The following is a 14892-nucleotide window of genomic DNA, read 5'->3' as shown; positions in this document are numbered from 1 at the left end:
CTCCCATCTTTTCTGTTTTCTGAAATAGATTGTATAAAAGCAGCATTACTTCTTCTTCACATGTTTAGTAGAATTCATAGGCCTGAATATTTCTAAGTTTTTAAACTATGAATTCAATTTATATATTAGTTATAGGACCACTCAAGTCATCTACTTCATCTTGGCTGAGTTTTGGCAGTATGGCATTTAATATTCATTCATCAATTTGACCTAAATTGTCAAATTTATGTGCAGAGAATTGTTCATAGTATTCCCTTATCCTTTTAACACCTGTGAGTCTGTACTGATATTCCTTCTTTCATTCCTAATATTAGTAATTTGTGTACTCCCTTCTTTCTCTTTCAGTCTTGCTAGAAGTTCATCAATTTTACTGACATTTTCAAACAGGTTTTTGTTTCATTGGGTTTTTGCTATTTTTTAATTTTTAATCTACTATTTTTGTGTTCAATTTTATTAGTTTCTGCTGTTATTGACTTCTGAATTGCTTTGGGTTTATTTTACTCTTCTTTTTCTAGTTTCTAAAGACAAAGATTAGATCGCTGAATTAAGATCTTTTTTCTGTTCTAATACAAGCCCCTAACGCTAAGCATATTTGAGCTGCATCCTACAAATTTTGATATGTTGTATTTCCATATTTGTTAAGTTCACAGTATCTTCTATTTTCCCTGGAGGCTTACTCTTTAATTTATGGATTTTTACATATTAATTTCCAAATGGTTGAAAATTTTTATCTTTGTTATTGATTTCTAGTTCAATTCCATTATAATCTGAGAATACATCTTGTATAATCTCAACTCTCTTAAAACTGAAGTTTGTTTTATGACCAAGGATATTGTCTATCTTGATGAATGCTCTATGTGCACTTGTAAACAGCGTGTATCCTGCTGTTGTTGGGGAGAGTGCTCCATCAATATCATTCCGATCCAGCTGGTCGATAGTGATGTTCGGTCCTTCCGTATCATTGCTGATTGTCTAGCTAGTTGTTCTCTGTTTACTTAGAGAGGATGTTGAAGTCTCTATAATTGTGGATTTGTCCATTTCTCCTTTCAGTTCAATCAGTTTTTGCTTCATGTATTTTGAAGCTCTATGTTAGAGGCGAGCAATTTTAGGATTGTTATGTCTTGACAACTGACCCTTTCATCATGTGTACTATCTCTTAATTCCTGGAAATTTCCTCTATTCTGAAGTCTAGTTTGTCTGATAGTGTCTGATAGTAATATAGCCACTCCAGCTTTCTTTAATTAGTGTTTGAACAGAATATTTTCCATTCTTTTAATTTACATTATATTTATTTAAAGTATATTTCTTATAGGCAGTATATAGTTGGGCTTTGTCTTTCATTAAGCCTGATGATATCTCTTAAACTGGTGTGTTTATACTATTTACACATAATGTAATTACAGGCATACTTCAAAGATACTGCAAGTTCAGTTCCAAACCACTACAACAAAGCAAGTCACTTGAATTGTTTGGTTCCCCAGTAGATTTTAAAGTTATATTTACACTATATTGTAGTCAATAAGTGTGTAATAGCATGTCTTTAAAAAAAAAAAAAGTACTGTACCTACCTTAATTTAAAAATACTTTATTGCTGGCCGGGTGCAGTGACTCACATCTGCAATCCCAGCACTTCGAGAGGCACGCAGATCACCTAAGGTCAGGAGTTCAAGACCAGCCTGGCCAACATGATGAAACCCCATCTCTACTAAAAATATAAAAATTAGCCGGGTGTGGTGGCGGGCACCTGTAATCCTAGCTACTTGGGAGGCTGAGCCAGAAGAATTGCTTGAACCCAGGAGACGGAGATTGCAGTGAGTTGAGACTGCGCCACTTCACTCCAGCCTGGGTTACAGAGTAGGACTTAAAAAAAAAAAAAGAAGCCATTTTCTTGCTAAAAAATGCTAACCATTGTGCCATTATAGGTATGGTGACTCACGCCTATAATCCCAACACTCTCGGAGGCCAAGGTGGGAGGATTCCTTGAACCCAGGAGCTCAGGATCATCCTGGGCAATACAGCAAGACCTCAACTCTACAAAAATTAAAACATTAGCCAGGCATGGTGGCACATGCCTGTAGTCCTAGCTACTCAGGATGCTGAGGTGTGAGGATTGCTTGAGCCTAGGGATTCAAGGCTGCAGTGAACTATGATCGTGCCACTGCATTCCAGCCAGGGCAACAGGGTAAGACTTTGTCTCAAAAAAAAAAAAAAAAAACCACTAAGGATCATCTGAGCCTTCCAGAACATTGTAATCTTTTTGCTGGTGGAGGGTTGTGCCTTGATATTGATGGCTGCTGCCTAATCAGAGTAGTGGTTGCCGAAGGTTGGGGTGGCTGCAGCACTTTCATAATATAAGACAACAATACAAGTTTGCTCTATCAATTGACTTTTCATGTCATAAAAGAGTTCCCTGTATCATGTGATGCTATTTGCCAGCATTTTACCTTAGGCAGAACTTTCAAAATCATAGTCAATCTTCTCAAACTTTGCCATTGCTTTATCAACTAAGTTTAGGTAATATTCTAAATATTACATCTATGTACCTTTAAAATCTCTCCAAACACTGTGTTTAGTTTTGGTTTGGTTTGGTTTTGAGACAGAGTCTTCCTCTGTTGCCCAGGCTGGAGTGCAATGACGCGATCTCAGCTCACTGCAACCTCTGCCTCCCGGGTTCAAGTGATTCTCCTGCCTCAGTCTCCCAAGTAGCTGGGATTACAGGCATGTGCCACCACATCTGGCTAATTTTAGTATTTTTAGTAGAGACAGGGTTTCACCATGTTGGCCAGGCTGGTCTCAAACTCCTGACCTCAGGTGATCCGCCCACCTCAGCCTCCCAAAGTGCTGGGATTACAAGCGTGAGCCACCAAGCCCAGCCACAGTGTTATAATTTTTGCTACAACCATCCAACATATTTTAAAGAAGAGAAGAACATTATATTTACCATTTCTGTTGTTTTTTCTTCATTCTTGATGTTCCAAATTTCTATCTGGTATCATTTCCCCTCTGTCTGAAGATTCTTTTAGCAATTCTTTAAGCAAATTATCTGCTACCAATGAATGCTCTTACTTTCAGTTCATCTGAGAATGTCCTCATTTCACACCTTTGTTCTGTTTTTTTGTTGTTGTTGTTGTTTGTTTGCTTGCTTGTTTTACTGGACATAGAATTCTGAGTTCCAAGGTCTTTCTGTTAGTACTTTTAAAATGTCCCACTTTCCTTCTGGTCAGAGTGGTTTCTGATGAGGAATCCACAGTCACTCAAATTATTATTTCTCTGTAATGCATCATTTTTCTGTAGCTGTTTTTAAGAATCTTCTTCGCCTTTAGTTTTCAGCAGTTTGCATATGATTTATCTGAGTGTAATTTCTTCACATTTATTCCTGGGGTTCATTGAATTTGGATCTGCAGATTTTTATGTCTTTTGCCAAATTGGGGAAGTTTTCAGCCAATATTTTTTCAAGTACTTTTTTCTATGCCACAGTCTCCTCTACCAGGACTGGGTGCTAGCCTTTTTGGTAGGGACCTGCAGGTCAACGCCGAGGCTTTGCCCCTTGTCTTCCAATCATTTTCTTCTCTAGTGCTCAGGGTGAATAAATTTCTATTGGTTTATCTTCAAGTTCACTTACTCTTTTGCCATCTCCATTCTGCTGTTAGGCCATCTAGTAGTTTTTTATTTTGGTTATTTTGTTTTTCAGTTCTAAAATTTTCATGTGATTGTTCTTTATATCTTCCATCTCTTTACTGAGACAGCCTACCTTCCCATTTATTTCCAGAGTGTTTGCTCTTTTTTACTAGAGCATCTTTATTATGGCTGATTTAAATTCTCTGTCTGATAATGCTAACATTTGGGCCATCTCAGTATTGGTGTCTGTTAAATGTCTTTTCTCTACAAGCTGTATTTTCCAGGTTCTTTGTATGACAATTAATTTTAGAGCATGTCATAGACACTTTGAACATTATATTATAGTCTCATTTAAATCCTGTGAAGAATGCTGGTATTTTTATTTAGGGAGGAATTGACCCAATTGAGTTCAGGACACAGTTTCTGACCAGCATCCTGTAAGATGTGGTTTCAATGTCAGCTTCATTTTCAAAACCTGTGCAGTTCTTCAGATCTCTCCTGCATGTGGCTCCACCCAGCAGGCAGCTCTGGGACTGAGAAGTAGTCAGCCCCACAGTCTCAAAGTCTTTGGTATGCCATTCAGGGTCAGACCCACACACGTGCAGCTTCCGGGTGAACCCAGGATTTTGTAAACAACCTTACAGGGCCGCTTCCCCAGCTCCTCCCTCAGTGATCTCTCCAGTATCTTCCAGTAGAGCCCCCTTTTCAATCCTCCAACCAGCTCTGCTGCCCCCTGCAACAGTGCCTGAATCCAAGGCCAAGCAGTAGGAAGACAGAGTGCTTTAAAGATGGGCAGAAATGTATAAAGGAGCTAAAATTTTCATCTGTCATTATGAGAATTCAGTATATAATGTCTAAAATTGTAAATTAAGAAATGGCAGTAGAAGCCTATTATTTAGAAAACAAAGGTAAAGACCATAAGTCAGAGCTAAGAGTTGAAAGTGGCTGCCTTTGGAGATACCAATTTGAAAAAAAAAAAAAAAAGGAGGGAGACAATTATTTGCTCAAGGGAAAAGGGCAGGAGTTGTTTAAGAAAGTAAATAATCATGATGATACATGACTTCATTTCATAGTAAATAACGGTGAAATAAGCACAACAACATCAACTAAAATCTAGCTACCCCAAAGTTATGGGCTTTGAATTCTATTTCTATTTTTCTTTGATTAACATCTGCCACTCCTACTCAACAGTCATGGGATCAGGGATGTTTTTTCTTGGAGAATATGTAGGTACTCAATAAAAGTTCACTGAGTGATGAATGACTGAATGAGATAAAGAAGAGGCTGGTGCAGTGGCAGAGATAGGCACACCTAGGTTTCCAACTGACCTGACTTGAGAGCGGCTGGCACCACTATGCAGGAAATACAGGCAGAAGCAGAGGAGTGCCTTCGCAGGGCAGGAAAGTGAGTCAAGTTTGTGACCAAGGTTAGTTCACTGCTTTGGTTAATTATATCACTTTAGAGTAGTGGCCCTCAACCCCGGGCAATTTTACCCCACAGGAAACATCTGGCACTGTCTGTGGACTTTCAGGGCTCTCACAACTGGGGGGATGCTGCTGGCACCCAGGGAACAGAGGCCGGGAATGCTGCTCAACATCCTCTAGTGCACAGGATGGCGTCACACCAAGAATTATCTGGCCCAAATGTCAACAGAGCTGAGGTCAAAAACTCCTGATTTGGAAGTGGTACTCCTTGTGAAAAATGGCAGAACTTGATACATTTGTATCCTTAAGAGAGTAAACCTTCAAAACATTCATGCTCCAATATAGTTTACAGGCTTAAAAATTAACAGCAATATGGTGGCATGATAGACCTAAAAGTAAACAGAAGAAATATTTATTTGTATACCTATCCAACGGGGAGGAGAGGGGAGGGAAGAGGAGAGAGGAGAGAGAAGAGAGGAGACAAGGAGAGATGGGAGGACGCGGGAGTGGCGGGCAGGGGAAGACGGTAATGGCTTCAGGATTTCTAGCAGCAATTTTATAATAAGGGCTCAAACCAAACCATGTAGGAGTGCAGCAAAATATGGTCCCATCAGGAGAGACGCTCCTTATAGGAAGAAAAGCTGCACAATCAGCTGTTCTCTTATTCAGGCCCCCCAAGCATTATCCAAATCATCAATAACAACACTGAACACATTATCTGTCACTGGAGTCAGCACAGAGGTGACAAACTGAAATAACATGCACAGTCCTTTTACCTTAGAAAAATGAGGCACCTGAGTACTAAAAAGCTCCTGCTTGCACTGCTGGAATGGACATGTTTTAGAATGTGAGGGAAGACCAAACAGTGCACCCAAGCAGAAGCTCTGCACACCTCAGAGAGCCCAATGGACTCCAGCATCCGCCACAGCAGGGTTTCGCACTGTGTTTGTGGTGTCCCGGGTCACCACTAACCATCCTCCACCACCACCGATGGGGCCAAGGAGACTGGGGATGAGACCCTCACACACACTCCAACCCGTTCTGCTCTACTATTTTTTGCTTTCTTAATGAGGGTGCAGAGAACATTTCATTTCAGAATTTTTTTTAAAAACCTGAGAATCTCTGCTGTGGTCCTACCCCTTTGTACACAACCGAGGTGCAACAAGCATTAGTGATAAGTCACAAAGATAAGCCAGGACTAGAAACCAGAACTGGCTCCCACCACAGCACTCATCCACCAAAAAACCTACTGGCAAAGACCACACAAGGCCCCAGCTCCAATGCTCCCAATGCGCATGCCACAGAGGTGAATCTCGCTGCAAAGTGTGTACACATCAGCTGGAGGTTCACCAAGTCATCCCAGGAAATCAGTATGTGAACAGGCATAAAACCCACGGTAAAACTGGTCTTAAGAAGTTTACATAAAAACGTCACACTAATCTTTCTAAAGGCATACCCACGACATGAAAAAAATTCTGTAAATGAAACATCTGCAAACATATTTGTGAACTTTTGCTTTTGAAAATGAATGAACTTGCTAGAAGCTCACCAGAGATGCATAAGAAAGACCTAATAATTTACCTCTTCAGAGCTCATGCTGGCTGAGGGTACCTTGTAGACCAGACAGTGCGAGGGGTTGGGCTGGATCCCGCCCTGCAGAGGCAGGGTCACCCTTCCAGAATTGGCTTCCAGCAAGGGGTTCCAAACAGCCCAGCGGACCATGTGCATGCACGCCAGGTTGGACAGAGAGGTGACTGAAGCTGCCTAGAATTAAAACAAAGCACATCGGTGTATGAGTTATCACAGAAGCCACCTGGAGAGGGGAAATCAACAGTGCTTTCACGTGTAAAATTCAACTAGAGCTCAGTGTAGCAAGGGGCAGGGATCGCCAGTTACATTTTATAAAAGGAACTGGGGCAGCAGGAGGACGTGGCATCCACAGTCAGACAGCAGGGCGCAGATAGTCTTCAGTTACGTGACCCCACCAACCCAACCAGGACTCCTGCCCACCCATGAGTCTCCTTTTCTGGCCCAAGGTAGTGATGGCTTCCCCCTTAGAGAACACCAATGTTTTATGACCCCCTGTTCCCGTAAGGATCTTTCCATAGGTTTGTAAATACTCTGCACCTTGCCAACAACAACTCAAATCCATCAGGAAAATACTAGGAACAGCACTTTGAATTCCTCATCAGAAACTTGGTAAAATAATGAAGAAAGCACATGTATATTCAATTCAGCGTTATTAGCACACATTTTCTCCACAAAGCTCCAGCTTCCAACAGAACATTTCATATCTGTAGCTTTCATGAAATTGGGAAATCGATTGGGTCAAATTCCAGGCATTGTTCCTTCTTTCTCCTTCTCCGTGACTGGCCAAATGGAAGGAATGAGGACACTATGAAAACCCTTGGGTTATAACCACATTAAAGTCATTTTCACAAACATGGTTTCAGGGCTTGACTGAGTAAAGAGTTTTAAAATTACCAATTTTCATCCATTTACTGAAAAAGAAGTAGGACTAAAACTGAACTCTGGTCTTTTTCCAGACCCCAAAGTCCAGCAGAGCCACCTTGTTGAAGAGGACTCCAGAGCTGCTCGGCTCTGACCAAGGCCCTGCCGGCAGATCCTGCAGGCCCCCCTGGTAGATGGAGCACACTTAAGTCACCAGGAAGGCCGATCAGCCAGAGGCCCATGCGGTACAGGCAACAGCGGGTCCAACCAGAGCCCCAGTTACAGCTCCTTCCACTCCTAAGATCACAGCTGCACTGACCAGTGAGTGCTGCGGAGCGCTGCCTCGACGAGAGCCACTGGAACAGCCCAGAGGAAAGAGGGGCAGCCGTCCACTTCCACCTGGGACTTCCAGCCTCAGTGTCCCATGCACAGGAGAAACAGCCCCCAAGCAGGAGGTGGTGACTGGACCATGAGCACAATGCTCCACTTCCTACAGTGCTCCACCTCCTACAGTGCTCCACTTCCCACAGTGCTCCACCTCCTAACCTCCTACAGTGCTCCACCTCCTACCATGCTCCACCTCCTACCATGCTCCACCTCCTACAGTGCTCTACCTCCTACCGTGCTCCACCTCCTACAGTGCTCCACATCCTACAGTGCTCCACATCCTACAGTGCTCCACCTCCTAATCTCCTACAGTGCTCTACCTCCTACAGTGCTCCACTTCCTACCGTGCTCCACCTCCTACAGTGCTCCACCTCCTAACCTCCTACAGTGCTCTACCTCCCACAGTGCTCCACCTCCTACAGTGCTCCACCTCCTACAGTGCTCCACTTCCTATGGCTTACCCCTGGCCCTGGCTAACAGAGACAGCTGCACCCTTCGAGGGTGATGAAAGTAAAATGGGGTGGCTCCCCACTGCTCCCAGTCCTGGGTTTGGCTAAGGTAGCCAAGGGCATCCCTCTTAACAATGCTGCCTGAGGGCATGAACCCAGGCAGCATCGCAAACACAGCCATGGTCACAGCGAAGGGGTGGCCTGGAAGGAGGACGCGTCCCACTCTTGGTAATGAATAGACGCCCATGCCCTGCCTAGAATGGGTAGAGCACAGCACCCACCCGGAACAGAGACGCCCAGGGGATCCGCGAATTTGCGCTGCCCCAAGAGCCAAGGAGGATGCGAGACTCCAGCGGTGGTGGCCAGGAATCCTAAGTGATTTTGCTTATTTGGCTGGACATGCTAGTAGGGAACAGCCACACCAGTGTCACTGCCCAGACTGCAGTCAGGTCCCACACAGACCCCCACATGTATGTGTGCACACAAGGCCTCTGAAATCCAGACACAGACGGCCCCGTGGTCTATACTGGGCTAAACCACAGCCAAGTTCATACACAGGCAGATCTGAATACAATAAAGAAAACAGTTCTTGTTTCTTCCAAGTCAGCCTATTCCAGACTGTTCCTGCCAGATGATATCTCATCCTGTTATACCCTAAAAATTCAGAATCTGCATCTTGTTTTGCATTAATCTCTTTTCCCATCATAATCGGACCTCAAACCATCCACTTCTGCAGAGCCCTTTGCTGCAGCTAAATTCTAGCTCGTGGGCCAGGATACTGCCACGTTCACGCCCCTGTCACAGGGTGAGCAGGGATTTGGGTGGTCCCTGGCAATTCAATGAGAAAACACCCACACCATGGAGAGGACACAGAAAGAATCAGAAAAGTAAGAAATGGAAGCATATGACTCTAAGCCACACTTCCAACATTTGCCAAATACAAAAACGTCTTCCTATTCCCCGTCCAGTTAGCTGACGACAGATTATAAAACAGTGCTGAGCAACTATAGCATACCAATGACATGGTGATTCTAACTCCACTGCTTTTTAAAAATCAAATTTACAGCCAGGCGCAGTGGCTCACGCCTGTAATCCCAGCACTTTGGCAGGCCGAGGCGGGTGGATCACCTGAGGTCAGGAGTTCAAGACCACCCTGGCTGACATGGGGAAATCCCATTCTCTACTAAAAATACAAAAATCAGCTGGGCATGGTGGCCGGCACCTGTAATCCCAGCTACTCGGGAGGCTGAGGCAGGAGAATCGCTTGAACCTAGAAGGTGAAGGTTGCAGGGAGCCGAGATCACACCACCGCACTCCAGCTTGGGCGATAGTGAGATTCGGTCTCAACAACAACAAAAAAAATCAAATTACTATAAATGTATTAGGAAAACTTGTCACTATAAGGATTCAACAATGTCCAGACTATTTTTGTCAACAGTTATCATCATAAAATACAGAAGTTTATTATCACAGGATCAAAAACAAAATAAAGTAAAATAGGTATCCACATTTTCATGCTATCTGTACAACTTCTAATTTTCAACTTAGGTGATTCCAATATCTAATTTTCCAATGTCATAGTTCTTTTTGGTTCTCCATCAATAGATGATCTCCTCTGTGCAAAGTATCTGTCAGTTACAGAAACATCCATTTTTCCTTACTTTTCTGTTTAACAGCTTTAATAACAACAACAAAAAATGCGTGCAGCGAGTTATTGATCACTCTTTCTGAGACCTCAACAGGCTAATGGGGGCCTGGTGGGAAGCCAGTCGCCGTGTATTTGCCCACACTTGCTCACTGCCAGCCCACAGAGGGACCCGCAGACAGGAACTGCCCAAAAACCATCTGGCTCTGCAAAGAAGGCCAAGCACACAAGCAGAGCAAGAGTGACTCTGACACGCTCCTACTGTCAGTGGATTCTAGTGCTTGAGATGACATCCGCTACTTCATCATTTCTTTTCCTGCCCAACTTGGGTCTGAATTCACACAAACTGAAAAGAAAAAAAAAAAGGCCCCAAATATACCGAATTGCTCCCATTTAGACTTTTTAAGTATAACAGCACAAAATACACAAGTACAAATACACAAAAGACAAAATACACAATACACAAAAGACAAATGAGGAATACCCTTGGATTATGAGTCAGGTTTTGTCGTGGAACAGAAGTGCCACACCTGCACTTACCACGCAAAGCCACTCACAGAAAACAGACCCTTGGCCTTTGGAAATGCTACAAACCAGAGTCCCTGTGGTGGGCTCAATGTGTCCTCCTAAAAGATGCTCTCAGCCTAATCCCCGGAACCTGTAGCTGTGGCTTTATTGGAAACAAGGGTCTCTGCGGATGTGATTAGTTACAGTGTTATGGGATGAGATTATCCTTCATTATCTAGACTGGCCCTAACTCCAATGGCAAGCATCCCTGTAGGAGCAGGGGAGAGACAGACCAGACACAGAGACAGACACAGAGGGAGACACAGAGAAGAGGCCACATGACGAGGGGGCAGAGAACGGAGGGATGTGGCCACAAGCCAAGGACAGCTAGGACCCCCAAAACCCACAAGAGGCAGGGAGGCCCCATCCCCCAGAGCCTCCTGAGGAACTCAGTCCTGCCACACCTGGGGTTTCCTCAGAAGGAGCTCGGCCTGCCACACCTGGGCTTTGCCTGAGGGGGACCTCGACCCTGCCACACCTGGGGTTTCCTGGGGAGGAGCTGGGCCCCATCACACCTGGGGTTTCCTGGGGAGGACCTCAACCCTGCCACACCTGGGGTTTCCTGAGGAGGGGCTGGGCCCCGCCACACCTGGGGTTTCCTGGGGAGGACCTTAGCCTACCATACCTGGGGTTTGCCAGCAGAGCAGATTGTGGACTGTGGCCTCAGAGCTGTGACAGCACACATTTCCATTGCTTTGAGCTGTGGAGGGTGTGATGCTGTGTTACAGAAGCCACTGGAAAGTCATACAGGCCCTTGATGGTTTCTGTCCTCAGATCAACCTGAACTCACTTAGATGAAGGTGAAAATGTCACATTACTTCACGACCTTCATTTTCTTTAGATTTTCAGTGAGATCTTTTCACTCCTGCCTGGGCACCCAGCCTCAGGCCCTGGGCCCGGTTCTGCTGGGACCTCCAGCCCCAGGGACCGGGAATGCACAGTGAAGGGGATGGTGGCTGCTCTCTGAGTAATGACAGGGTGGAGTCCCCGCCAAGCAGCGCACTCACGCTCCACTGCCTCAAGGACTTATCCAGAAAGAAAGCTGGGCCCAGGGGAACCGCCGCCTCGATGGAGGTGACCTGTGGCACTTGGCTGAGGACAAATTTTAAAAAGACAAACTACTGCATCAAAACGTCTCTGAATGTTCCTAGTATCACACAAATCACAGAGGACAGAAAGAAAAGAGAGAGAGAAATATAGGTCTATAAGTACACAGACGAAGGAGACGGAGACCTAAGATAAGCGTGAAGAAAGCGGCTCAGGCCCTGGGCTGGGAACACACACAGTCACACTTATGTGGTGTGAGAGCCACAGCAGGGACGGGGCTGACCCCTTGCAGGCACCATCCACCCGGTGCACCAGCTCCCGCCCTGTGAAATGACCGCCACGCAGATACAGGAAACAGAGCAACAGCTCCCGCCCTGTGAAATGACCGCCACGCAGATACAGGAAACAACCAGCTGCACACGGTGGAAGGCACAGACCCAGGAGCATCCTTGGAGGTGGAGCCAGGTGTCCCCCAGCAGCATGACGGGCAGGGCACACAGGCGACAGGCGGCTCTGGAACTCGGAGCTCAGGCCATGGACTGAGGGCAAGTCCTTCCTGACGACTCGCTCGCTGGCCGGCATTCTCCCTGAAGGACACACGGCTCCTGGCCCTTGAGGCGAACTTCACAAAGGCCTGAGAGACTGAGACCCACCAGGTGAAGAGCTGCGGGGGGCAGCAGGCAGCCAGGCCGGCATTGGTGCCTCTCCCTCCTGGCTGAGCAGCAGGAAGAACCTGCTCAGAGGAGCCCAGAGGTCACAACAGAAGCACAGCCACTACCAGCAACAGCGGAGGTTCACAAGCCAGATGCCATCAACCAGAAGTTACTCAGTCCTCAAATCCGATCCAGGACATGCAGAACTGAGTCCAAATGAGACGGACAGCAAACCCGGCAGTGGCTCCCACGCACTCCTGGGGGAGAGGAAACCTAACCACAGGCGGTTAAAGTCACCTCCTCCACCCTCTATGACACAGGCCGTGCGCTGTCATCTAAAAGCAGAGTGAAATTTAACCCTTTTCCCATTTAGAAAAACAAAGCGCAGCTGGCTGCCAGCACTCATTTAATTTTACACAAACACGCTCTCTGAGGCTGAAGCAAATCTGACTGATTTTCAATATGAAAATAAAATATAAAAACTGTTCTTGGAATTATTTCTAAACAGAACTCACATCAGAATCGTCTGAATCATCAGTATCGTCTATTTGGGAAAAATCGGATTCATCAAACAAATCTTTGGCCAAAAACTGTTCGAGAAGGATGCTAACACCATGTGTACGAATGCTACATTTTCTAGGATTTGACATTTTCAGTGATGGAAAATTACTGTATCTTGTACATGGAAATACCACTACTAAAAACATAATGCTACAAATAGAATGACGTCTTTTGTTTCCAAAGTCAATATACCAAAGCGATGCAAAAATAATAATAAAAGTGAGATACTTCACGGCAAAGCTGCCTCAGGATAAACACTGTAGCCACAAGTGCCCCCAGTATTCTCGGGGCAAACTGGAAAAGGGTTAATAGGCAACATTTTCATTTTGTTCTACTGAGTGAAATAATCATTTTTAAAAATATAAATGAATAACCAAAAAACTGCAGTATGGTTTTAAAGAAATTTAAATAACCTGGTGGAACTCTTCACACAAGGTAATGGGTTCATAAAGCCTTGGTCCTCTGCAAAACAAGCATCAACTTGACAATGACTAAAAGAAGCAATGGCAAAACTGTCACGCATCCGGAGCCATGGGCTGGGTTGGGCAGGTGTGAAGCTCCCCGCCCTCTGGAGCAAGTCTGGGGCCCAGCGACTGGCACACAGGCACTACAAGGCCTGGGTTGGGCAGGTATGCAGCTCTCCGCCATCTGAGCCTAGTCTAGGGCCCGACGGCTGGCACATGGGCACTGTAGGGCCTCTACTTCTCACCCCAGCTCCACTTCCCTCCCTGCCCTCACTGGGTCTTAAAAAGCCAATGAACACTGGGCTCAGATTCAGGGCCCACCATCCATTGCAGTGGGCACTGCCCTTCCACGAGGCCTGGCTCCAGGAAGCAACCCCCACCTCAACCACACAGTAGGGCAACAGGAAACCCCATTCCCCCATGCCAGTGACTACACCAGGGAAGGGGCTCACGTGAGGCTGGCCCCAGGCCTGCTGTGAGACCGTGTGTCTATGAGCTCAGATTTAGGGAACTTGGGAGCAAGAAGTTTTCTTTCATTGCGGGCCACCAGCAGCGGAAGAAGTTAGCCCAACGCTGTCCACAGCCACACCCCAACCGGGACCCCGGAGCATAGAAGGAGGGGAGAGGACAACAGAGGATGAGGCGGGGCCAGCAGAGGGATGGGAGAAGAGCTGCCTGCCCTGGAACAGGCAGAAAGCACCCCACATGCAAGAAAAAGTTGGCCAGCTAGACTTAAAAGCAGAACTACTGCTCATCAAAAGACAGTGTAACATTTGGGGTGCTATAGTTTGAGCATAGCCCCCAAACGGCATGTGTTGGAAATTTAATCCCCAACAAACCAGTGTTGAGAGGTGGGGCCTCATGAGAGGTGGTAAGGCCATGAGGGCGGAGTGAATGGATGAATGCCATTATCTCGGGAATGAGCCTCTTATACAAGGATGAGTTCAGTCACCCTTTCTCTCTCTCACCCTCTCTTTGCCCTTTCGCCAGCGGGTGACACAACAAGAAGGCCCTCACAAGATGCTGACACCTTGATCTTGGACTTCCCATCCTCCAGAACCATGCAAGAGCCAATAAATTTCTATTCACTCTAAAGGACCCAGTCTGTGGTATTCAGTTACAGCAGCAGAAAACAGACTAAGACAGGAGCAACCAGGGAATGGGGACACAAATCTCCCCTCTTTACTCCTCATAACTGCAATATGAATCTATAATTACCTCAAAATACAAAGTTTAATTTTGAAGATAGCATGCGGCATATAATAAGAGCTATATACAATGCTAGTAAAATTGTTTAAATAATAATGACTGCCCACAAAAACAAAATAAAAACACAGTGCTAATTTAGACAATATAATGAAAGAAAACATCCCATTTACAACAGCAGTACAAAAAATTAAATACTTATGAAAAAATTTCATAAGAATTGTTAAAAATCTACATTTTGAAACTTAAAAATATTTTTGAAATCATTGCTGAAAGACACAAAAATAGACGTGAACAAATGCAAAGACATCCTAGTCTTGCTTAGGGCAACTAAACATCCTTGAGTTGTAAAATTCTCTCTAAATTCAATCATAAATTTACTGCAATCCCAATTTTTAAAATGCCAATCAGCATTTTTTG

General features: G+C 45.1%; 1 protein-coding gene across 13 annotated transcripts in view; it reads right to left on the bottom strand.

Annotated features, from left to right (window-relative positions):
* NPHP4 (nephrocystin 4) overlaps positions 1-14892 on the bottom strand; it is a 142522-nt gene that overhangs the window by 75958 nt on the left and 51672 nt on the right. For all 13 annotated transcript variants that reach the window (XR_012089799.1, XM_007980817.3, XM_073007896.1 and 10 more), the window contains one exon: positions 6624-6806. Coding sequence is in view for 12 of the 13 variants with exons in the window: in XM_007980817.3 (XP_007979008.3) it covers positions 6624-6806 (183 nt within the window). In the remaining variant the exon portion in view is untranslated. The remainder of the gene's footprint in view (positions 1-6623; positions 6807-14892) is intronic.

The sequence above is a fragment of the Chlorocebus sabaeus genome, chromosome 20 (assembly GCF_047675955.1).
Source record: "Chlorocebus sabaeus isolate Y175 chromosome 20, mChlSab1.0.hap1, whole genome shotgun sequence".
NCBI classification, from domain to species: Eukaryota; Metazoa; Chordata; class Mammalia; order Primates; family Cercopithecidae; genus Chlorocebus; species Chlorocebus sabaeus.
Note: the sequence above shows the minus strand (reverse complement) of the source record. Positions and strands in the feature narration are given on the sequence as shown.